The 23341-nt window shown below is 42.7% G+C and overlaps 1 protein-coding gene across 3 annotated transcripts in view; it reads right to left on the bottom strand.

Moving 5' to 3' along the window:
• The window catches only part of LOC104277108 (sodium/glucose cotransporter 1-like), a 26236-nt gene extending 3170 nt beyond the window's left edge, over positions 1-23066 (bottom strand). For all 3 annotated transcript variants that reach the window (XM_009873655.1, XM_009873654.1, XM_009873653.1), the window contains exons 1-12: positions 22980-23066; positions 20833-20904; positions 13113-13217; positions 10628-10687; positions 10183-10287; positions 5337-5442; positions 5027-5107; positions 3787-4007; positions 2745-2880; positions 1847-1954; positions 688-838; positions 27-195 (exon numbers count right to left, since the gene is read on the bottom strand). In XM_009873655.1, coding sequence (XP_009871957.1) covers positions 27-195; positions 688-838; positions 1847-1954; positions 2745-2880; positions 3787-4007; positions 5027-5107; positions 5337-5442; positions 10183-10287; positions 10628-10687; positions 13113-13217; positions 20833-20904; positions 22980-23066 — 1401 coding nt within the window. The remainder of the gene's footprint in view (positions 1-26; positions 196-687; positions 839-1846; positions 1955-2744; positions 2881-3786; positions 4008-5026; positions 5108-5336; positions 5443-10182; positions 10288-10627; positions 10688-13112; positions 13218-20832; positions 20905-22979) is intronic.
• Between the last annotated feature and the right edge of the window lie 275 nt (positions 23067-23341).

Here is a 23341-nt window from a genome sequence, read left to right on the forward strand (position 1 = left end):
ATTCCTGTCTCCTAATTTGTACGCACCTGCTCATTGACGCGCTTGCAGAAGATGGCAAGCAGGAAGACAGAAGCGATGGGAGGTCCCAGGTAACTGGTAATTGACTGAATATAGTCGAAGAGCTGCCCATTTTGAGCTGACTGCACCACAGGAACCCAGGCAATGCTGACGCCAATTAAAGCCAACATAAATGCCCTGTAAACATAGCCAGATATTCAATTAGCCACCTGCTTAGAAGCTTCTATCAGAAAGAAAAGAACAGCAATTAATCAATAATTCAAATGTCCATTTTGCATTTCAACCAGCCAAATCAATTCTAATGGACAATTACCATTGAACAAACAGAAGAAACTCAAGCTGGATACTGTGCCTGTCAAATACGTGTCAGCACACAGCTAAACATGCAACTAAAACATAGAAAATCACTTTTTCCCTGTTTGTTGTCTCGAGACAAATCAACAGCCGATCAACTAGAACGAGTTCACTGATGCTGCAGCACAAGGTAGCGTAAAGCCCATTTTAAAAGTTTCCTTGCAACAGCAGGAGGAAGTGTTGAGAGAGTCAGTTCAGCTCGCTCAGCATGGCTGTCCATCCCCCTGGAAGGAAGCGGGGTCGGTTGCTTTTTTCCAGAAGGCAAGTGCGCGGCTGGATGGCCCGTGGTGCCGCGGGGTGCGAGGAGGCACTTACCTTCCAGCCAGCATAAGCTCCTTCTCAGACGGTCGCTTTCGAATTTTGGTGTAAATGTCCACAGTGAACAAAGTACTGGCGCTGTTAAAAACCGAAGTCAGGGAGCTCATAAGGGAGGCCAGCATGACGGACAGCATCAGTCCCCGCAGGCCTGAAAGGCAAGGGTGCAGTGGGCGTTCAGCGAGCGGGCTCAGCCCGCGGCACCTCCGGCAGCCCGAGCGAGCCTCCCAGGCCGGCCCAAGCTGCCCTCGGCACCCCAACAGAGCCATGTCTGCTGGGCAATGCGCAAGAAGGGCAGCTCTTCGGATTTCAGAGCATAGGTACTGCTTTTCGGCATGCTGCCTGCTTAAATGCTGAAATAAAAAGAATATCAGGCAGACTTTCCACAAGAGTTAGACAGTTTCTCTAGCTTGCAGGCAAGCACTAGTGAGCGCTTGGGGTGTATTTGTAAACCAGCTGTTTGGCAAAAAAAAGAGAGTTTCTTCTACTGTTTGAAAGTCAGAGTAAGCCAGTTTCCAGATGGTATGAACTAGTCTACACAGTATGGGAAGTCACAGAATAGTTTGAATTGGAAGGAACCTTAAAGGTCACTGAGTTCCAGCAACAGTTATAATACAATGGAGAAGCACCATGGTCTGTGTAATACCATAATCCATCTTTCTGTCTAGCCTTATGAACCGGCTCTGTGGTTTTCTGCAGAAATTTATCTTCTATGCGTACACAGTCCTCTCCAGAGTGGTGACTTATTCTCCCATTGAACAGGTGTCCTGTGGGACAATGTGCACACAAAGTATTTTCTCCTCCCACCTCAGCGGGTTTAGCAGAACTGCAGATGTATGCCTCCGACTCAGAAATCCTGGCAGAGACAGTCTTTTATAAATCATGGGCAAAGTAGGTTATTTTGTACCTTCACAGAAAGGGAGCTCAATTACCATTTCATCACCCGCTATTTGCAAGCTGAGAGCTGACACTGTCAGCGTGTAACTCTTCTGCACCTACAGCTACAACTAACACCAACTACCCCTTTGATTAATAGTACATAGTTCTAGCAAGATGTTTTTAAGAATTCTGAGACTTGGGCTCCCTCTATCACCTGCTTTTACCATCTAACAGCCTCACCTTTTCTAAAACAAACAAATGAACAAATACAGTCTCTTACCATCTGGCATAAGCTCCACGACCATTTTTGGATAAGCAATATTTGTACAGCCAACTGTGGTGCCACAGTACTGCTGGCAGACTTCAGGCACAACACAAGCCACTATATCTGAGGAGAAGATAATGAGACAAGATTAGACAAGGTCATATAAATAACAGATTGCTCCCAAATTAGTAGAGCTTCTAATGTTTATCTCTGTGTTGAACTACTGGACTGATATGCTTGATATCATCCTTGATCTGCTGGCAGGGAGGAAGGTGGTTCCAAGTCTATCTTTCCCTTCCTCTCTAAAAGAATGCTCAAAAGTGCTGCAGGTCAAAAAAAAAGGAACACCCATAACAAAAAAAAACACCAAAAAAAGCCAAACATCTTTAATTTGTCAGACCAGGACTGAGTGACACGAGACAGCAAGTAGAAAAACAAGCATAGAAACACAAAGACTCCTCCCTTCAACCCGAACATCTCTCCTCTGCCTGCTGTGGAACACACTGATGGTTAGAGAGAAGGGAGATTGGCATTTCTCCCACACTGCACTCGGGACTGTCCATGGACAAAATACTGCTCTCTCTGACTCTTCTTCTGACTGCTAGCGGAGCATTGGTCCTGCACAGCATTTTCCACTGGCTCAGCCGGAGTGGGGCTGTAAAAGACAACTGGGCACGTACTCTGGGGAATTTCTCTCCCCTAAACCCGACAGCAATAGCAGAAACCTGGGGTCAGGGAAACGAGGAACACCTGTGGCTTCTTGCCATGTAGTTAGTGTTTGTGCCTACATGTACCCGGATGATTTGGATGATGAGATGACAATCTGACAGGTATTTTGGAGGGGACAGAGAATAGGAAATTGAGAGAGGTTGGCAGCAAGAAGAAAATTGTGCTTCTGAATATGAGTGCACACCTGTATACAAAACTCGGCTGATCATTCCAGGCATCACTACGATAAACATGGGCAAGAGTTTCAGGTATCCACACATGACACAACCAGCCTTCACATGGGACATGTTCTTGCCAGAGAGACATCTTTGGACAATAACCTGTCAAAGAGACATGGCAAGCATTTCCATGAACACACTATGCCTAATTTCAAATACAGGGTACTTCTTAACTTCTGTGACAGTGAAAGAGCCTATTTACCATTTCTGTCACAGGAAAAATAAAAACTACACAAAAATCAAAGGATATATTTGAAATAAGTAAAGGAAAGTATCATTTATCTGGTGTATTTTTAAGAGGTAAGACACTTGCACAAGATGTTTTTAAGGCAGATAGACTAAAAAGCCAAAAAGGAATGAAATGTTTACATGACCAATAGATACAGTTACACTGGGATTTTTTTTACCTGTTTACAAATTGCAAAGATTATTTTTCTTACAATTCAGAATGCAGATAGATCACTCGCTAGAGACTGGGCATATTCTCATGCTGCAGTTGCAGGAGCACAGTTTCCTCTACGTGTCTCAGTGTGATCTTTGAGGGAAACTGGATGGTCAGTTTTAGGGAGAGGGAAGAGTCTCCAGACTGAAAGACCTGACATACAAGGAACATCCTCCCAAGACTGTGCATTCCTCACGAATAGGAAACAAACTCAAATTACTGACTGGGGAATCATACCTAGACCCAGCCCAGCAAGGAGCATTTGACACATGTTTACAATGTTTACATTACAGCCTTTTTGTGTTTTGAAACACACAAAAATGAGAAAGGAATTATACACAGTATCTGCTGGGCACAGTGTACAAGAAGTATTGAAAGAACACCCATTCCACTTTCTCACAGGTGGGAGGGAGCTCAGAAACAGAAAAGTCACTGACCAGTGTTGAAATAACTGCCATTTCTGTGACCCAGCTCTGAAGTACAGCAGGGAAGAGTGCCCCTAGATCACACACTGGACAGCAGAGTTTAGTGTTCGGCATTTCCAAGGCATACGGCTTCCACATTACCTGATCCGTGCACCAGTACCACAAAGCAATGATGCTCAAACCAAAGATAAGCCCTGGCCATGGCATGTCTCCAGTGACAGCATCTCGGAAGATGTGAAAGGAATCCTCTCGAGGAGTGTAGCATTTTGGATCAACCGTAGTATTCCCATAAGTGACATTAGCTGGAATTGCTTCCATGTACTTCTTCATGAGAGCATCGTACCCTCCTACTTCAGCAAATGCTGAAAGATAGAAAGTAAAAATAGTGATAATGTATTTAATACTGAAATCCCAAATGGAGCTAGAGAATGTGAGGGGGGAAATCTCATTAATATGGATGTGAAAAAACCCCTAAGCCAGTATACATCAACATTTTAAGAAAATAGTATACAGTGTTTTGTAAGTATTCACACAATTTAAGCAGCAAAGTGATCTCTCAGTTCAGCTTTGTGCATAGCTTGCAAACATTGGTTAGGCTCCACTCTCTCAACCTCTCTGACACATGCCTTGTCAAGGAGTCAAATGAAGTTACATTATTTCCACTCACTGTCAAACTAGAGAGAATCTAAGGCAGTCATACCAGGTTAGGTCAGTCTGAAGTTATTTCTGTTGTGACAATGGTGGAATCATTTAATTACAGTGAGAGGCCAAGCTAGAGTAACTAGAAGAGAGCTGAGTAACTAGAAGGGCAAGGAAAGGACACTACAGATTCATGGAATCTTATCACTACTTCTTTCTTCCTATTAATTCTGTTTAAGAGCATGATTTCTGGTTTAAAATGTATATGGTGTTCTCAACACACATGTTGTCCTATTCATAAACATTCAGTTCATTATCCTTTGTCCAGCTGGCAATATAGTGACATCCACAGATCAACTACAAGGCTTACTTAAAATGTAATTATGTTTGAGTTGTTTTAACACAAACCTGCAGTGAGAAAAACGGAAAAAAACATACAATGTGACCAACGGCTCTTTACTTCCAATCAGAAATTTTTATGCATTAGCTTCTGAATATCTATGAAATTATAATCTTCTTAAAACAAGATGCTCTCTGAACTTCTCAAGAGTGTCTGAACTTCTCAGGAGTGTCATCATCACCTGCAAACAGCTTGGCAACATGCGTATTTTCTTCCCTGGTAAATATATGAACTGAAATCTGCTGGCTAAGATAACAGAGTTCCACACTGCAGGATCCATTTCCATAGCCACTGTGGGATTTTTGGTTGAACAATCCAGTTTAATTCATCTGATTCACTTACCAAACCCCATGAGAATAAAAGATCCCACTAGCATGATAAATGTTTGTAAGGTGTCTGTGTAAATCACAGCTGCAAGGCCACCTAATGGCAAGAAAAGTCAAGACAAACAGGTTAGAGCCAGCACAAATGCCTCAGTGCAAGTCCTTTTTCTTTTTTTTACTTTTCTCACCACCTCTCTCTTTCAAAGACCACTATAAATAACCCCCCTTTCAGGTTTCCATTTCTCCCCTCTTACCCACCAACCCATTTCTCTTTTTCTGTGGCTCCCCTAACTTCTTTGATTTATCAGACTACTACTTTGTAAACTCACCTGTGATGGTGTAAAGAGCAGTAATAGCAAGCAGGATAACTATAGCCACATAAAGATTCAGCCCTATGGCCAGCTGTATAAATACAGCTCCAGAGAATATGTCTGCCTACAAAAATAAAAACAATAATCAAGCAATGTTTCAATTCATGATGAAGGCATATTACACATTTGTGGTGCAGGTAGTAAAATACACAACTTCTCCCTTACGCGACTGCACACACACACACACACACACACAAAATCAAGAAGAAACCAGAGACCATTTTAGAAGAACTGCCAGTCTTCTGGCAGTGCTGTGCTCCTTTCAGCTGTGATGCTTCTCAAAGAACATTCAAATCTTTTTCAATGGATCATGTCAGCTAGCCACAGGCACCTCACTACTCTGTGCTTACATCCTGAGAGACAGCTAAAAAACAAATTAGTTAAAGCTCAGGTTACCCTTCCTGCTACGTGCAGTGATGGACTCTGTGGCACCTCCAAGGCACGGCATGGCTCTCTTCATTTAAGCTACACTATAAATCTCTTACTTTTTTTTTTGACTGCTTGCATACATGTAGTATAGCTAGTCCTGCTGCTTCAGGACAAATGATGATTGAAGGCCAACATACTGTCTCTGCTTTTAAGTTCCTATAAGAATAACTGACATCAGCTGGCTAACAGAAGAGACCTTTAGCTCTTGCATAAGAAAGGAATTGTTCAGGTTTCAGACAAACACTGGGATTTTCATCACGTTAAATCACTTCCTGATTTACAGATAATTTGCATCAATGTTATTTATCCAAGTCTGCAATCAGAGGAATCCACCCCAGTGCACCTGTAGAGCATTACTGTAAATTATGCTTTAGGTAGAGGTTTGCATCTGTACTATCCTTGCTCCTAGGCATCCAGCTCACGGCATCATCTCCAGTCCTCTTTCTGTGTGCCTGTCTACACATATATACACCACCTACACGAGGGCTCTATACAGGGGGTCCTATCCCCATTTAACAGCGCAAGCCCTAGTGGTGTGCAGTAAGCTCAGGAGTTGCAAAATGCTGCAGGAACTGCCCATGTGCAGGGTCTGAGAACCAAAGAAAACCAACATCAGCTGTGCCCGGGGGTACAGGCAGCACACATGGTCACCGCAGGGCAGCTGCCAGTGCCAGCTTGCCGGGGAGCGGGAGATTCCCCAGGCTGCGGCACAGCCAGAGCCTGTGATCCCAGAACAGGCAGTCACGCCGCTTTTGCCCAGGGCTCGGCTGAGGCAAGGCAGGGCAGACAAAGGCGAATAAGCAGTTACACAGCCTGGCTAGCTGGGAGACTCCAGATGAAGAAACCCCTCTTCATTCCAGAGACACTGAAACCTACAGGGTGTGATCTCACCCTTAGCTCACTCTGGAGAATGAGGAAGAGGTCTGGACCTCTGCGGCAAGAGGTCCTCCGACCCTGCTGCCCTGACACGCAGAAAACAACTGTGAAGCGGAGCGTGAACGACAAAACAGGTCCCACTCCCAAACTTCCACCTCTGGAGCAGTTTGAGATGATCTGATTTCTTATAGATCTTAGTTTGGAACTGGGAGCCAGGACTTGCAGCTCTTACCCCAGTGGCTGTTAGACCATATCCTTTGTCCTTCTCTCTATGGTAATATTTTTCCCAGTCTTTTCACAACACTGATCAGCTTAAGTCCCAGACCTTTCTTTTATCATTCTTGGCTTTCGTTTAGCCTACATGTCATTAAATATTGATTGTCCTAAAATGACCCCCAGAAAGAAATGTATAGTTAATTATTTAGCATCCTGAGCAACATATCAGCTTTTTCAAAATGCTGAGTTACCTTCCACCTTCACTGCTCTTCCTTCCCAGTCCGTTTATTGCCTTCCAATATTTCCTTGTTTCCCCCTTTATACTCTTGGATGGACCCTATTTAATATTTCCTTAATTCTGGATAGAGTAAATCTTTCCTTCACATTACATCTCTCCAAAGCCATGTACAAACCATGTGGGAACAACTGGCAGAACACAAGCCAGCTGAGTAAATCCAGCTGCAGTGTTAATGTGGGAGTCAGGGCAGGGGCACCCACTCCTTGCCCCCTACACTGGGCAGTCCTAAAAGCAGGTTGTCCTTCTCCCTCCTCTTCCCTCTGGTAAGTCTATGCCCGTACATTTGCCACTGAAATTATGCACGATGAACGTACAAAAAAATGCTCTAACACATTTAGAATTTTCAGTTTACAATTCCTGAATTTCTTCAAAAGCATTCAAGTCTTAATTCCCTTTTGTCCTGTCATAATTTAGCCAGTTACTCTCCATCAAGATTTTATTTTTACTAGGCCATTTTCTGTGGCCTAACGACCAATATCAGCAACAACAGTGGCCAGCCTGCCCCTGGAAGATGCTATGGGCATTACTCACAAAGCACTGCATGCTCAGAAGTATGGACGTGTGAGGCACCTGTGCAATAGAAATTTTGGGGCTCATATGTGTTCTGATCCCAAAGATTAACACCTTGCAGTGTGGACTTGTCTATCAAAAGCGATTAACCACAGAACAAGGCAATAAATCAACAAACAATACACAGACAATGTGCAGGAAGAGAGAAATGGTAACAACCTCGTGCAAATGTGTGCAAAGGCAATCTGATCATGACGTGGTGGTGTGCCCGGCGCCAGAAAGAGCTCACCAGGGATTACATGACATTGCCCACTGGAAAGCACCGTAATAATTCTATTAAGAACACTGGATAGTATTTTAACGTATCAAGGAAGCAGCACATGAAATAATTACCCCAGAAACAAGATGCCACTATTCTAGAAGGATAGCAATGAGGCTGCAAGTATCGTTGCCAGTCAAACCTATAGGTGTGACTACCCACTAAGGGCAGGGCAGAAACCCACACTATGTCAAATCTCAATAAATCCTGAAGATGACAAGGAAGTGCTTGCAAAGGCTGAAGCCAAGGAAGTAAAACACAAATCCCCAAGTCGGGTATGGCATGGATTATCAACACATGGGTATGTCTGGATAGACAACGTGCCTCCCAGAAGAGAGACCGGTGCTAACTTCCTTGTAGCATGCTTATCTCGACTCAGCATGAAGAAGTTAGTGATGGTCCAGGAAGGAACAGCCCTTTCTGCTTCTGGAGCTGGTTCATCTGGAGACAATTTGGGCCTGGTGCTGCACAGCACAGTATAGATAAACCTCCTCTGTCATCCTCTGGCAGTACTTGAAACCCGCAAGGACTTTGACTGTTCTGCCTTTTCTGAGTAAGATACGGCAAGTAAATCAGACCTGGGCAAATCCTGCCCTACGGAATATAGTGACACAAGACAAGAGTGCAGCAGACATGCTTGTGTACTACAGAATTCTGAGCCATGTTTGTACATGGAGAACACAGGAGAAACAGAGGAACATCAGATTTTTCTATCGCGTGGCACAGACACCCAGCTCTGCGGCAATTCCCCACATGCATCTGGAGTAACCGGCTTGACGGGAATCGGGGATGGGCCACTGGTAGAGTGAGGCCCAGGTAATGTGTTGCTGTACAGATCTCCTAAATATTGCTTTACTCCCTAGTAAGACAGGACCACAAGAGCAGGAGAGTATCCTTCAGCCTCCTGGCCACAATGGAAGCTTAAATGGAGAACGCGTCTTGCCTGGAAGCAAGACACTCCAACTGAAACAGAGGGAAATCCCATTACCAGATCCTTAGGCATGGTAGAGGATGGAAATAGAAGATAGATAGTGAATTCAGAACCTACATAACACCTTGAGAAGCTCATTACAAACATGTGTTGCAGAACAGGACTGCAAGTCATCTGACTGGAAGAGTTTCTCAGCTGTGAGAGTTGCCAGAACTCTGTGCCATACCAGGCATTTCTGATTACGGTAGTTAGGCACAGCAGCAGCAAATTAACTAATCCTTTTGAAATATATGGAAATCCAACTCTGAGGTGGGCTCCACAGTACCAACCTGTTTAATTTATAACCTTTCTAAGGATCAGTTATCATGAAGATGTGAGAATGAGAGCAAAAGGCCAATCTTTTAGCTTAAATTGCGCTATTATCGCTCAGCTTCCACTCAGAGGGCAAAGAGTAATCTGCCATGGCAACTTCTGCAAAACAACAGTGAGGTATGCCTGAACTGTGGACTTCCTTAGAAGCTTTATAGTTTCAAGATATATGGAAGATACCAGGTCCCTTCACTACTTCAGAGAAACATAACCATTTACTTAATAAACATTAACTTCATAGCACCTTAAACTTTATACCAATCACTTGTCCATTAAAAGAATCTCTCCTCCACCCTCCTTTAACCTCAGCTCCTACAATGTCCTTGCTTTGCATTTGCTTACTCCCTTTTTTTCCAATTCCTATTATTCTGTTTCACCATAGCCCTCTTGCTTTTTTCCCCCCTCATCTATATTACTGATGGCATATTCACAAGAGGATGCTAGAACAGATAAGTATGAAGTCTGAGGACAAAAATTCCTGCCACACGTTTCACGGATCCCTAGGCTAATGGACTGTAATACAATACAAGTTTCCCTCCTCTCCAACTTGTTCTAGAGGATAGCATAAGTAGAAGTAAACCTCAAAACCTGAGAAAGAGAAACACAAGCATCAAGGGGCATTGCCAGGAATGAAAAAACTTGGACAGCAGAACAGATCTGGATACACAATCTCACCAGACAGAATAAAGAAAAACAGAATCAAGAAAAACAGAATCATATTTTTATGTCTTCAGTTCAACCAAGGGCTCCAAAACAGAAAAAAAAATGACTAGTTGTGTGAGTGGTATTACAAATGGGAGTTTCTTCGGTTTAGATCAGTGTAGGATGGAAGAAATGCAGTAGAAGTTTTACTTACTGAGATCTTTGTGAAAATATACAGGATCAGTGACAGGACTGACAGGTAGACTTGAATGCGATTCCCACCAAAACGCTTCCTCAGGTACTCTGGCATTGTCACCACCTGCAGAGGGGCAGACAAGGTTTCAGCTAATGGGGAAGAGATGCAAAGCAAATTAGAGGAAGTTTTTTGCTACTCAGATACTGTAAGAGTGGAGAGCAAAGGGAGGGGAGCTGCAAACACAGTTGCAAGGAAGAACTGCTCTAGGAATCGAAGAACAAGGAGAGAGTACTTCTCAGCTCAGGTGTCAGAACAGAGAAGCCTCTTCAAATTACACAAACGTAATACAGTACAGTTCTAGCATGTTCAGATCTCGTGCCATTCATAATGGCTTTGCAATATTCAAGACCTGAACTGCAAACACGAGCAGCAAGGAAAAGCATAACATAGTGTTCTGACTTACCCCCGCTTTGATGTAGATGGGTACAAACAGCCATCCTAGAACAACCACGAGCATCAGAGCCTGCAGCCAAGACAAGATCAGCTGAATTAGCCTCCTCTCTCTAGGTAGCACTCCCAAAGACCATTTATCAGACCTGAGAGCAGCCAGAGACCATGGAAATCACACAAACGTGGGTATTGTGGGAACACATATACACACACACAACAGGACAGACATGGAACGGACAGACGAGGCTTTGATTTATAGTTGAAAATTTGGGAATGAAATCTTGGCGAAAAAATTTGTCAGGTATTATGCAGCTTGGGTTTCATGCTAGATGTCCCAGAGAAGCACACGTGACAATAATACATTTTCTATAAAAACAGCTGATTTCTGCTCACAGGTTTGCCCTCCTCTGTCAAAGCACCACTCCACTAGCAGCACCAGACCATCCCGGCCCTCTTCCGAGCAAGCCCAAGGAGCCTGGTTGAACGATGGATTAAATGCAACCAGTCTGCAAGGCTGTCGTTTCCAGGAAATATTGGGGAAGGCGAAGTCTGCTGCCTGAGACCTGTTTGCTAGCAGCTTGATCCCAGAGCCACTAACACAGGATACTTTCCCACTCAGACTCGGGTGTGCTGTGACATCTGCAGATCAGTACTGGGGAGAGCAGCACTTCTGTTGGTCATGGTTCTGACCATGAGCTGCCTTCTGCAGCTCTCTGTGAGCTGGCCATATGTTTCACAACAACCTCACGCTCTGTACAGGATGTACTACATGCTTTTTGCAAAGAATCTTGTATTCCCACATTACCATTTCATAATATATCTTGTGTTACCATGGGTATCTTGTGAACTATAGATTTTACTGTATTGCAGTGTCACAGTTTTCTAACTTAAAGGGCTTGGAAATGCTGTCTGATATAGATATTTAAATATCATTAAAAGTATATGTATCATAAAAATATAATAAATATCACAAAATAAATATAATACAATATCATAAAATAAGTATCATAAATATCATAAAAGTATATATATCATAAAGTACATATTTAAATTGACAAATAAAGAACAAAATCCTGCTCTCAGAGCTGCACTCTGCATTTATTTGGTCCACAGGGCTTATTTAACTGTGTCTTTTAAGTTCTGCCTTTAGATCCAAACCATAAGATAGACAAGAAATACTGGGTCAGGTTCTACTGTCATACTAGTCCAAATTAGAAACAATTTCAGTGGAATAATAGTGATACACAAGTACAATAACAGCCAAATTTAGTATTTCTTTCAAGAGGAGAACCAGATTATAGAGTCAGAGCAATATTTCCATATCTATTAACTTGTACACCAGTTCCACTATGCCAGAAGGAATGAAATGTGTAGTGTATCATCACTTCTTCCTAAATAATTGTTGTACACTGGATATTGAAATGAGTCCACAGAGAATCTCCCCAGAGATGAAGTGTTAGTGGTGGCTATGTTTGAAGAAGGATATGGGTCCTAGAGATTTGAACACCACGAAATTACAAGCTACGCTTGTTCTGTTTTGTTCTGTAGAGTTTTGGTACAAAGAGACAGGGAGCCAGGTTTGTTACAGGACTAGCATAATCAAATAGAGAATGATGACAGATTGACTCTCTCATGGAGTTCATTTTAGCCTTTATCCTTCTCCTTAAATATTTATATCATATGAGTACTTGACTACTTGCAAAAAACATCTACTTGCTAAGAGAAAAAGCCAGATCCCTCAGGGCATTATGCTTCTTTCACTGCACAGAATTAAATACAAGGAAAGTATTGACCTCTGTATGCTCATTAAGTCCTTTGTGTCATTGTATAATCCCTTCCATGAAGGTGAATTAAGTAGAACAAGGGCATTGTTACCCACACTCACAGAGCCTGAGAATACAAAGAAATGGACTGAATTAGCTCATGCGAATCTCTGTGCAACAGCAGTGAACACTGGTACCCCAAGAAGTTTATCTAAGGTCAGCTTGGATATCTCTACCTTGTACTGCCACCATAAGCAAAACACATACAGAATTAAAGGAAGAAGAAAGTAAAGAGGAAAATATTTTTGGAATGCAGGTGGTTGCCCAAAATTTCGTATGGCCTGTGAAAAAAAATCAAAGCCCCTTCAACAATTCCTACATAGCAAAACGCCATAAAAATACTATGAGTTACAAAAGTGATAAATTCTTCCCGACATCCTGCAATCTGAAAGTGCTCTTTGTAAATACTTTAAAAGTAACCAAAAGATATGTTCAAATGCTCTCTCTAAAAAGCCTCAGTCAACAGCAAAGGGTCCCCTTTTCCCAGTTGCTTGGACAAAGACCAAGCAGGATGAGCTAAATAGTAGGTTACACTGGCACTTACTGGTCTCTACAGAAAGCAGGTGTTGCCAAGCACACACTTCGACAGGCATACATTATTAGGCATATACTTGATTACCCTCTGCAGATAATCCTGATGTCACAAGTACGTTCACTTAAACGCACGCCACTTACATTCCATTCATATCCTCCGATGGCAATTCCTCCAGCTGCTGCTGTTCCTGCGATTCCCACAAAATGCCCACTGCCAATGTTACTGGCAAACAGAGAAGCACCAATCTGGAAACAGAAAGAACAATATTTGACTCTTAGGACTTGTTCACAGTAACTTGAAAAAAACGTGTTTGTTTGGCATTTTGAACTCATGCCTGTCTATCATCAGATGGTGATGGTGGGAATGATTGGCAACCAACTTCCTTTGCAACGTTCAAGACTCTCTCCTATTGCTCAACCTCAAACCTGAGATTCCAGCCATCATACCCACAACAACAGGAACAAATAGGACATTACACAGAAGATCTAACTCGCCTTTGGGTGATATCCAAACAATTAGGGAGATGACTGCGATCTGTCTTGCTCAAGGAGGAGACAGTAAGTGCATACCAATTTGAGAAACTGGCACACCCCAGTTCATATTCCACAGTCTGTGGAACTAATTGTCATTGCTGTACAGACTTTGTACTTGGTTCACTTTTTGTCAAAAGATATTCAGTTACTGAATTACATTCCAAAGGCTGCATGATAGAAATATCTGCTGAGAAAGTACTTACGGTAGATGCAAGCATAGCAAATCAAGGCGTTATACTTAAGAAGTGCTGGATCTCCAAGACCGCCAAATATTGCACTGATCATACAAACGGAGCCGTGAGGAGAACATAGGAATTCATGAACAGGGAGACATTAAAAAATGGAAAGTTTATGTTGTGTTACAGAGAGGCAGGAGCCGTTCACAAAGGAGAGATTGTGCCAAAAGATCTGGTTCTTTATGAAGTAACTCAGAAAACAGAAAAGATGAAGATAAAATGTATGAGCTTCATTTCCTCAAAATGAAACCAGTAAAGGCAGCAGAAATGTCTGATGATAATTTACAAGGTCAGACGCTGAGGGATGCAGAGTGAGAACTCGAGCATGCAAAAGAGGTTGGATTGGGTACTGCAGGCAGAAGGCAGGTGAGCTGGAGTAGTTCCAAGACGAAGAGAGGCAAGTGAACATTTTTTATTCTAGTTTTTCTTTATGTCCTCTGAAAGCTACAAGGAAAAAAAAAGGAAGCAGGGTTACAAATAGAAGCATATAGAAAGCAGGCAAAAGAACCTCTGCTGACCAGCTCTTATTAGAGGAAGACCTCTCATGTTGAAAGAACCCAAGGTACTTAAAAACGGTATTTTAGACACATGAATGCAGGAGCTGCATCCTGTACATCCTCCTTACGTAGTTCCCAAGTACAGGTGGCTGGAGTATGTTCGGAGTCACCCTACAAAGGGGAGAAATACTCTTTGTTTGCAACTCACTGGGACATTTTTAGGGTCCTAAAATCCGTATAAAGGGAATAGTTACAAATTTCCAAATCTGCAGTCACTGCAGTGTGTTCTTTGAGTAGCAGTAAAAATTAAGTCAATCTTTCTGAGAGCACAGGGACAATTGCCTGAGATTCAGGAGGATAAAAGGGATTTCCATCATAGAAAACCACCTCCAAAGATCAGATTTATTCTATAGAGATATGCCATAGCCAGGAATAGCAACCATACTCTTCACCTCACAATCCTGATGTCACAAAATAGATTTTCCTCCTCCATTTCTTATATGTAATGCACAAAATTCATCAGAAGATTCCACTCTTTCTATTCCAAGTTTACTTTTTTCTCCTTTCTGCAGTTTGATCTCCTGAGTTCTAGTCTTTTTGCAGACAAACTGTTCTTTTGCTGTGACAAGAAATTTATGTCTCTAAGTTCACTCAGGTATTTTTACAGGAATGAGAAGTGTCACAACAAGCATTAGCAAATAAGCCAGAAAAATTACTGGTAATAAAGAAACTTTTTCTTCTAACCTCTTTGTGACAGCAATAGTGTTTCCCAGCAATGTTCAGGAAGAAATAAATGCCATCTATACCAAACATTAGCACTGTTGTTCAGTGTCTTCCCTGGAGATGAATAATTAAACTTAAATCTAAGTTACTAGAAATGCAGTCGCCAGAAAAGATTAACCACATTGATCTCTGATTTTATTTAATGTGTTTCCTCTCCTGTGTCAAAAGCTTAAAATGTACTGCAAGGAGATCCAAGTAACAAAGGCAGCTAATGATGAACTTTAGGAAGGGACAGCTGTAGTAAGCTTTGGCTCAGTGCCTCAAACCCAGGGACATACTGTAGCATTCACTGACAATGCTGCGCTCCCGATTTTACCGAAAGTACAACTGTATTGAAAGAAGAAACAAAACCAAACCAAAACAATGCAAAATTACCAGTCTGTTTAGGCCAGTGCAAAGACAAAACAATGGGAGTGCAGACACACCCTTCACTTTCTAATTTTTCTTCTCTGAATTAGGGAACACCCAGTGCGGCAGAACTGTGAGATCAACACATACCAATAATGTACGCAATTTAGAAAATGTACTTTATTGTTACGTATGCATGGAAAGGAAGACCATGGTTTTACAGGTGGGAAAACAAATATTACTTTAACCATGCTGCAGTTTTAAGTGTGAGAGGAGTGTTTACCAAATATGCTGGCACCCCATTAGCTGCTGATGCCAGAGGGAAAAGAGAATTTTCCAATCTGCCACAGCAGGACTTTAAGGATGAGAGAAGTCAGATGGGCTCCAGGCTCAGGCTATCTTGCTGAAGAACTTATGGCCGCAGCATTTTGGCACTGAAAAGGCTGATTAGCAGAATTGCTTCGTTGCTGTGGGTAGATGCTGCCGTACACCTATGTGTGATCTAAAGAACGCTGGGCTGAAACTGCAGAATGACAGAGGGAAACAATTTTCTTGAAGTGGTAACTTGTCTCAGTGCATGTATTAGTGAATTGACTTTAAAAACAGAACTGGGAGGAAAAGTAAAAAAGAAAGTTGATTGAAAGGAGTAAAAGATATTAAGAGCAAAAGAGGACAAAAAAATTGAACTAATCTGAGGCAAACGTGGAACATTAACTGTTTTACAATATTAAGAGTCAGGTTTTAACAAGGGTACTCTGTTCAGAAAAAGTACCACCACAGTGCAGGCAGATGATGATCACTATGGTTTTTCCACGTTATTCATTAACCATTTCACCTTGCTCTTTTCATTAACCTGGGGGTGCGCTGACATCCTGGCTCTTGCTGTTCCAAATCACATCCAACGCACTTTGCAAATCAGTGACCGCTGCAGAAAAAGTGTGCAGACTTTACAGGTCACAGCTCTTCTCCCTCCTGGGACCTGCCAACCCATGTTCTACATCCCACATGTCTGCTTTCCTGTTTGAAAGCGTTCGCTCAGTGTCAAACTCTTGTCCCCCATCCTGAGCACACCTTGCCTGTGGCCTTGAGCCCCTTTACAGAGCACAGCAGAGGCTCCCTCACATCAGCGTGAGGTCAGGAGCCTTATGCCTGGGGCATCGCTTCTCCCATGGGTCACCTGCAGAAGCTGGTGACTTCTCAAGCCCCTATTCCCTGACAAAGTTCTCATTCCCTAGATTGAGAACTACTCCTTGACACCACCCATGCTTCCCTTTCAATAACAATTCTTCCCTGCAACACATGACTTTACCATGACGGAAGGATACAATTTTTCCTACCCGAGTTTTTCGGGATAATCCTCAATCACTTTGGAAAAAATCTCATTGCTCACAATGAAATAATACTGCCAACTTTTCAAGGTTCTGAGACTAAAAGAAACGGTGTAGCTTTTTATTCTGCTTTCCTGATTGCTCTGCAAACTCTGTGCTCTGCGTTATTGCCAAATTAAACCACATTTATACACATTGCAATTCAGTGAGAGAGATGGATACACAATACACATCAAATAACGTGTCTCGAGTCTTCTAACAAGTCCAACTGCTGTTGGAACAACACAGTCACAAACAGTGTGATCCGATACCTTTCCACCTTTGTCCTCTGAGATAAAAACATCTCCCAGCTGGCTGGAAAATTCTGATGAATTCTGTAGAAATCTGATTCACTGAACTTTTTCCTTTTCTACCAGGCTTTCGCTTTGATTATTTTATTATTCTTTTTAGTCTGAAAACTATTGATTTCACTCTATTTCTTGCATGGAACATGACAAAGGAAATACAAATCTTATTCATAACAGAGTTGTCTTTCCTGACCACTCACAGCAGTGTCAGATTCAGCAAGTGGAAAGAATTCTGACATTATGTAAAACTTAACTGAATGCAGAGATTAGAGAAATTTTGCCACTGGTCAGTTCTGATGGCCATGAAAATAAGCCCTGTAGAACTGAAGCAAAACATCTGGTGGTTTTTTTGTCTTAATTCTCGCCTGTCTCACAAATCAACACTTAAATGACAAGTGAGCTGAGTTACCTTTCTGTTTTAAATGTAGTGTGCCCTTGACTCTGTATGCTTCCTGCTTACTATTCAGTAACTCTTTCTAGCCATAGCTGGACTTGAGATGCCCAGCAGATACTCTTTGTCCTCTTAGCATTTATGCCTCAGCAACTGACATGTCACATATCCCATAATTTTGTGCAGACAGTTCTGTCTGCAAAACTACAGAACCTGAAGAACAACATTCAAAAGCATAAAAGCTTCAAAATCGGAGTTGTGGGTTTCAAAATTGGAGTTGTGGGTTTCAAAATCGGAGTTGTGGGTTTTGTTGTGGTTTTTTTTTTTTAATTGTGCACAAAACCCTGTTAATCCTGTGAGAGTGGCTGCCACCAAAGATGACTGTTCTCGAGAACAGATACATCGTTTCCAGCAATGATAGAAAGTATTTGGCTGAATCTAACTCCTTTATCTAACAAAAAGAAACTAAAGTTCAGTTTGCAAGGCCCACTGTTACAAAGCTGTCACTTTCCTTGAGCTTCTCTTTGTCTTCTTGGTAAAGGCATAGCTGGTTTTGAGTATTTAAACTCATGTTTAATGTCCTGAAGACATTTCCCTCAAAGCCCAAGACACCAAAACTAGTTTACTGAAGAATCTTCTCTCAGTTTCTGTAAAAAGAAAGGGCACAGCATTTCATACCATTATGATTAACCAACAACAGGTTTCAATTTCTGGCAATCAATGAGAAGGTTATGATATACCTTGATCCCTAATTAACTATGGAAACTACTGATTTGGCTCATCCCGCACAAATGGCGGTGATTTCACTGAACCAACACAGAAGCAACCTATTTCCTGCACAAAACAGCCAGAAAAGACTAACTGTGGGCTTTGTTCTGCAAAGTACTAAGCAAACTTCATGGATTTTGCTGGGGCCAACAATCGGAGCCAAAGTTGGGCAGTCTTGCTCCTACTCTACAAATTGAGAAATCAAACTTCAGTCAGGCAATGTGACTGATAAACATGCAAAATCCATATCAGAGGTGGCACTAACCTCCAGCCCTTGATTACCAGGGTCTCCTCTAGCCTACCTAAACCACAGCTATTATGTCATTTAAATGAAGAGAACCCCTTCCCTGGCTTGGCAGTAAGAGATCCTAACACGCTGCTAATAAGCCTTTCCCTGTGGGGTCAGACAAGGCTCTTACAGCTGCCCCGTGGAGCACAGAACACTGCCGCTGAAAAATACAATTACTTTAAGAGAATTAAGTTTGTAACATGTTTGTGGATGGATTTTTTTTTTTACTATTTTTATTATTTTCCTCTGTTTCTGAAAGCAATTACATGACAGGAGTCATTATCCTGAAATCACAGGAAAGAAATCTGATAAATAAGTGTCCGCTTAGAAAACAACTTCCCCCACCCTGCCTCTCATCTGCAGTCTGTGGAAATGTATCAGGACTTCCCAGAATCATGCCGGGTTGGTCCTGACATGGCACAAAACAAAAGTCAAAGCACAGAAGTAGTAAAATAATACACACGGTATTAGCTGTTGCTGAACTAAGAACACATCTTTGACTGAACTTTCTACATTTTCCTTGGTTTCTGAGTCATTTCAGCCCTGGTTGAACCGGGTGGTGGATATCCTATCTACCTGCTAAACCGTGGGAATGGGTGTTTTGGAATCTCTTCTGATCCAAGGCAAACTTTCTTAGGTGGTGCTGCTGACATGGTATTTAGTTTGTGGTTTGAGTGCTTGCTGTTTGTTTATTTTGAGTGATACCAAGAAGAATAGCAAGAAGGGTTTATTTTTATGGTGCAGAAAGACACTCCTGGCATTCCAAAGGGGAGGACTGAAGGGCTGGTCTAGGACTCCCGTGATGACAAGCACTTCAGCCGTGCTGAGCTGGCAGAGTTTGGGGAGGAGAGAGGACACCAGCAGCAGCCACTGCCCTGTGGGCTCACCACTTCTGTCTTCCCTCTGGAGGAAGGGAGCCGGCTAAATCCGGGGGGTTGTGCTGGCAGAGAGCTCGGTGTTAGATAATCTTCCCTGGATCTCAGGGGAATCTTTAGGAGGTCTCAGAGCCACTGCAGAAAGACCGAAGTTTTTCATCCTGAGTCTTTCCTGCCTCAATTCTCCCACCTTCATTTCCATCTGCACAAAAGGGTATTTACAGTCACTCTTGGCGGGCACACTGAATTGCACGTGGTTAAAGCCAGCCCACTGATTAAAGTGATAGTTAAGGGGAGTAATCTGTTTGGGTTTTTTCTCTCCACCTAGAATGACGAGATTTGTCCTAAAATAAATGAGAAACTTTTGCTTTTCTCAATCTTTCAGTAGAATCTGAATTTTGGACCTACTATACCAAATAAGGAAACCTTTGGCTGTCATTAGATTTTAATCTTTTTATGTCATTAAAGAGGCAGTCCCAACCCCTCCTAAGGCTGACAGCAACTCCCTGAAGCACAAGACTGAAAAACGTGTAGGTATTTCTGCAACCTACTTCAGGAAAACTCCTAAATTTTTAGACAAGAATGTACTCGCACTCTTCTTGCTCAGGTAACTGAATCCATGGGGCTGGAATCTTAAATTACAAGTTTTAATGAAGTGCAAAAACATTTCTGGGGGCTGCATGCAAGATCAGGAATCTTGATGATTTCCAGTCAGGCACGGGGAAGCACGTACAACACATGTAATACGGAAAACACAAATTTGTCTTCCTGCTTTTCCAAGAAGTCACACTAAACACACTGTATGGTCTAGGAGAAACAGATAATTGTTGCTAATATAATTTCTGCCAGAGGCCTGCTGCATGGCTATGAACATATTTTGTGTCCATGACTGCTTTTCTCCACAAGAGAATACAAATCCACGGAAGACAAATGATACAAGTCACAGATTATATTTAAATAAATTTCAACTATATTTTACCAATAACTTATCATAATATCTCCAGGATTTCCTCCTTGAACGGACCAGAACTCGTTAACAAAAGTGGAAACAACAGTGCAATATGAGGAAAAAAATTCAGTAAATTATTTCTTCTCCGTGAAAACCTCAAAATGAGCCAGCTTCTTAGAGTACAGTAAAAGTAATAAATTCAAAATATTAAGTTTTAAAGTGGGCAGAAAGGCCAAGCATTGCATTTGTCTACAGTGACATTACCAATGTATCTAGGTTGAAACAAACTGATCATATAATCAAGCTCAGAGCTCAACATGGACAACTTCCCCACCACTTTTCTCTGCCTATCAGGTGGCTTTTGTTGTGCAGTTTGCTCTGTGTCACCATGGCTCGAGAAAGAGTTTGGACTGCATCTACAGGACACAGCCACCACAGTCTCAACAGTCTTGTGAGGTACTTAATACTTAAGGACATACATATGTTTTATACACACGCTCAATATAGAGCACTCACCGGCCACCAAACCATGCTTCGTCCAGCCAGGAAAAATCCACCCACTGTCCCTCGGTTGGTTGAGTACATAGCCTGGGAGAAAAAGAAAAGAATGAAATACCGAATCATATTTTAAAGTATAGAAGGCAGGCTATACACAGACTAAGAACAAACAGCTAGAATGAACAGAGAAAATATATGGGGAGGGTAAAGTGGAAGAAATTCACAGAGTGGCTAAAAAGAACAGGCTTATGATGAAGGAAATAGAACAGTAATTCTTGAACTTAGGTCGACACTAACCATTCAAGCTTCATTGCTTCACCTTTCATTGCAGTGAAAACATTAAAATAAAATTAAATTTAACCAAAACAATGATCACTCAAATAAAAGCTCATATTGACACTTCTTCAAGGGTGCAATGTCTTTGCTTTCAGGCATCAGAGAAGACTGTAAGTTGCAGGTTCCTTAACACCATGCAGCTTTTTAGTCAATACTATCCAGCTCCAGCAGAGCCACAAAAATCTTGTGACATCACCATTGTACCTGCTTCTCTCTTAGAGTTCAAAAAAAGCAGCCAACTAAAATTTCCTTTTCGCATGCTCGTTTTGTATTTGTCATGGGATGGGCTTTAGAGTGAAGCTTTGTCCAATTTTTGTTAATGGCCCTGATTCAAATATTGGACTCCCATTGTCTCATCTGACGGACTTTTACCAGAAGAATGCAGTCCCTCTTCTGATGCAGAAGTAAGTAAGTACGGTAGATTGACATTTAACTACAGGCAGCAACTGAATAAGTATTTGTCCAATAAAGAAGACATTGTTGCTGGACAGAAACGGCTCCAGGAAGTACTTATCACACAATTGCCTGACAAGCCACAGATCAGCCCTTTTCTGTCACAGACCTTTAATACAAAGATCAACTACAGCAACAGCCAGGCTTCGGTGGCAAAGACCCAGCTCCCTCCTGCAAGACAGCGAGGTGGTCAGGTATACTGAGGGCTTCAAACTTCTTGTTACATTTTTGGCATCCGCTACCCTGATGAAGAGGTAAAGAAAAGATTGTGCCCATTTTGTGTGCACCCTAAATTTGTGGTGCTCTTCCAAAGATTGCCGGGCTGCTCACGAGGGAGGTGTGTTTTGCAGTTGACTTCTCTGCGGTGTGAAACGGCTCCCTGGGATGCTCCCGGCAAGCAGAGGACTCCGGAGGGACAATGTCCCCTCTCCGTTTGTTAATGGTGCCGTGTTCAGGTGGCCCGGAGAGCTTGCCCCAAGGAAACCGAAATTTAGCAGCATTTCACTGTTGACAGCCCTGCAGCTCACAGCATTGGCGAGTTATCTTCAAACACCTGAGCACCGAGATTACACGGACAGGGGGTATCTGCCTGTCTCCGTTAGCGCTGGAAGCACCGTGCTTTCTGTTTGGATTAGGTGCTGTTTTCCCTCGCAGTCCTCAGCACATCCAGCGCTGCGCTTACACCACACACAGAAAAAGTCATTGCCATCACTTGCCACCACTGAGACTGCTCCCTCCTCACAGCTTCCTTGGCACCCCACCCTGCGGGCAAGGTCTTGCAGGCAAAAAAAGCCACGGCAGTGGTGCCCTCAAATGGCACCTGCCCTCCTGGCCCACCTCGCTCCTTTGCTGGGAGCGATGCGCAGCTGCCAGGCTGTCCCAGTCACAGCTGGAGGCTCACTGGTACACCAGCACACCACCCGCCCCGCCACCGACTTCACCTCCCTCCTCCCCACAAACCCCTCTTCTCACTGTCCCTGTGGCGCCACCAGCTCTGGCTGCAGCCCCCGCGCCCCGCGGCAAAACCCCCACCCGGTCACCGCCCGCCTGCGCTTCAGCCGGGACCTTGGCCGGCCTGACCCTCGCTGCTCAGACCTCTCGGCAACCTCCCTGCACAAACTGCATCGCTGCACCTTCCCCAGGGGTTCCATTCATCCACCTACATGGACAACCCGAGTCACCATCCTCTCTCCAGTACGTACCCACATTTTCCCCACCATGCACTTTAATTAGCTACCTCAACTAAGCACCAAAATGTTTATAGTTATACAATTTCACTTACTGAGCTATTTTCCCAAGACCCTATAAAGTACTTACTCATTAAGTAAAAAGTAAAAATAAAATAATATAAAATAAAATAAAATATCCCAACCTACCCATAGTCCCACTGCCAGGACTAACAAAAAATAGATGACTATAACAGAGATGTCCGCAGCGTTGTTGATCCTTATGTCAGATTCCATCCTGGCTGCTTCTCAGGCTTTCTTCTTCTTTCTCTCCTTATGTGCTTCTTACAGAGTTCAGGTTAATAATAAACTGCTGTCATCCCCTGCGTCTTATATAATATATAACTTCAGATTCACTTGTCGCCCATGGGACACAAGCTGAAGCTGCTGCTTTTCCTTGGACAATTCCTTCCCAAATGCTGCTTCTCTGTTACAGGTGCTGCAGATTTCAGAGTTCAATCTCCCTGTCAAAGGTGCTCAGGTTTTAATATCCGCAAGCGGATGTCTGAGGA

Source organism: Apaloderma vittatum, unplaced genomic scaffold (assembly GCF_000703405.1).
Source record: "Apaloderma vittatum isolate BGI_N311 unplaced genomic scaffold, ASM70340v1 scaffold35117, whole genome shotgun sequence".
Classification (NCBI taxonomy): Eukaryota; Metazoa; Chordata; class Aves; order Trogoniformes; family Trogonidae; genus Apaloderma; species Apaloderma vittatum.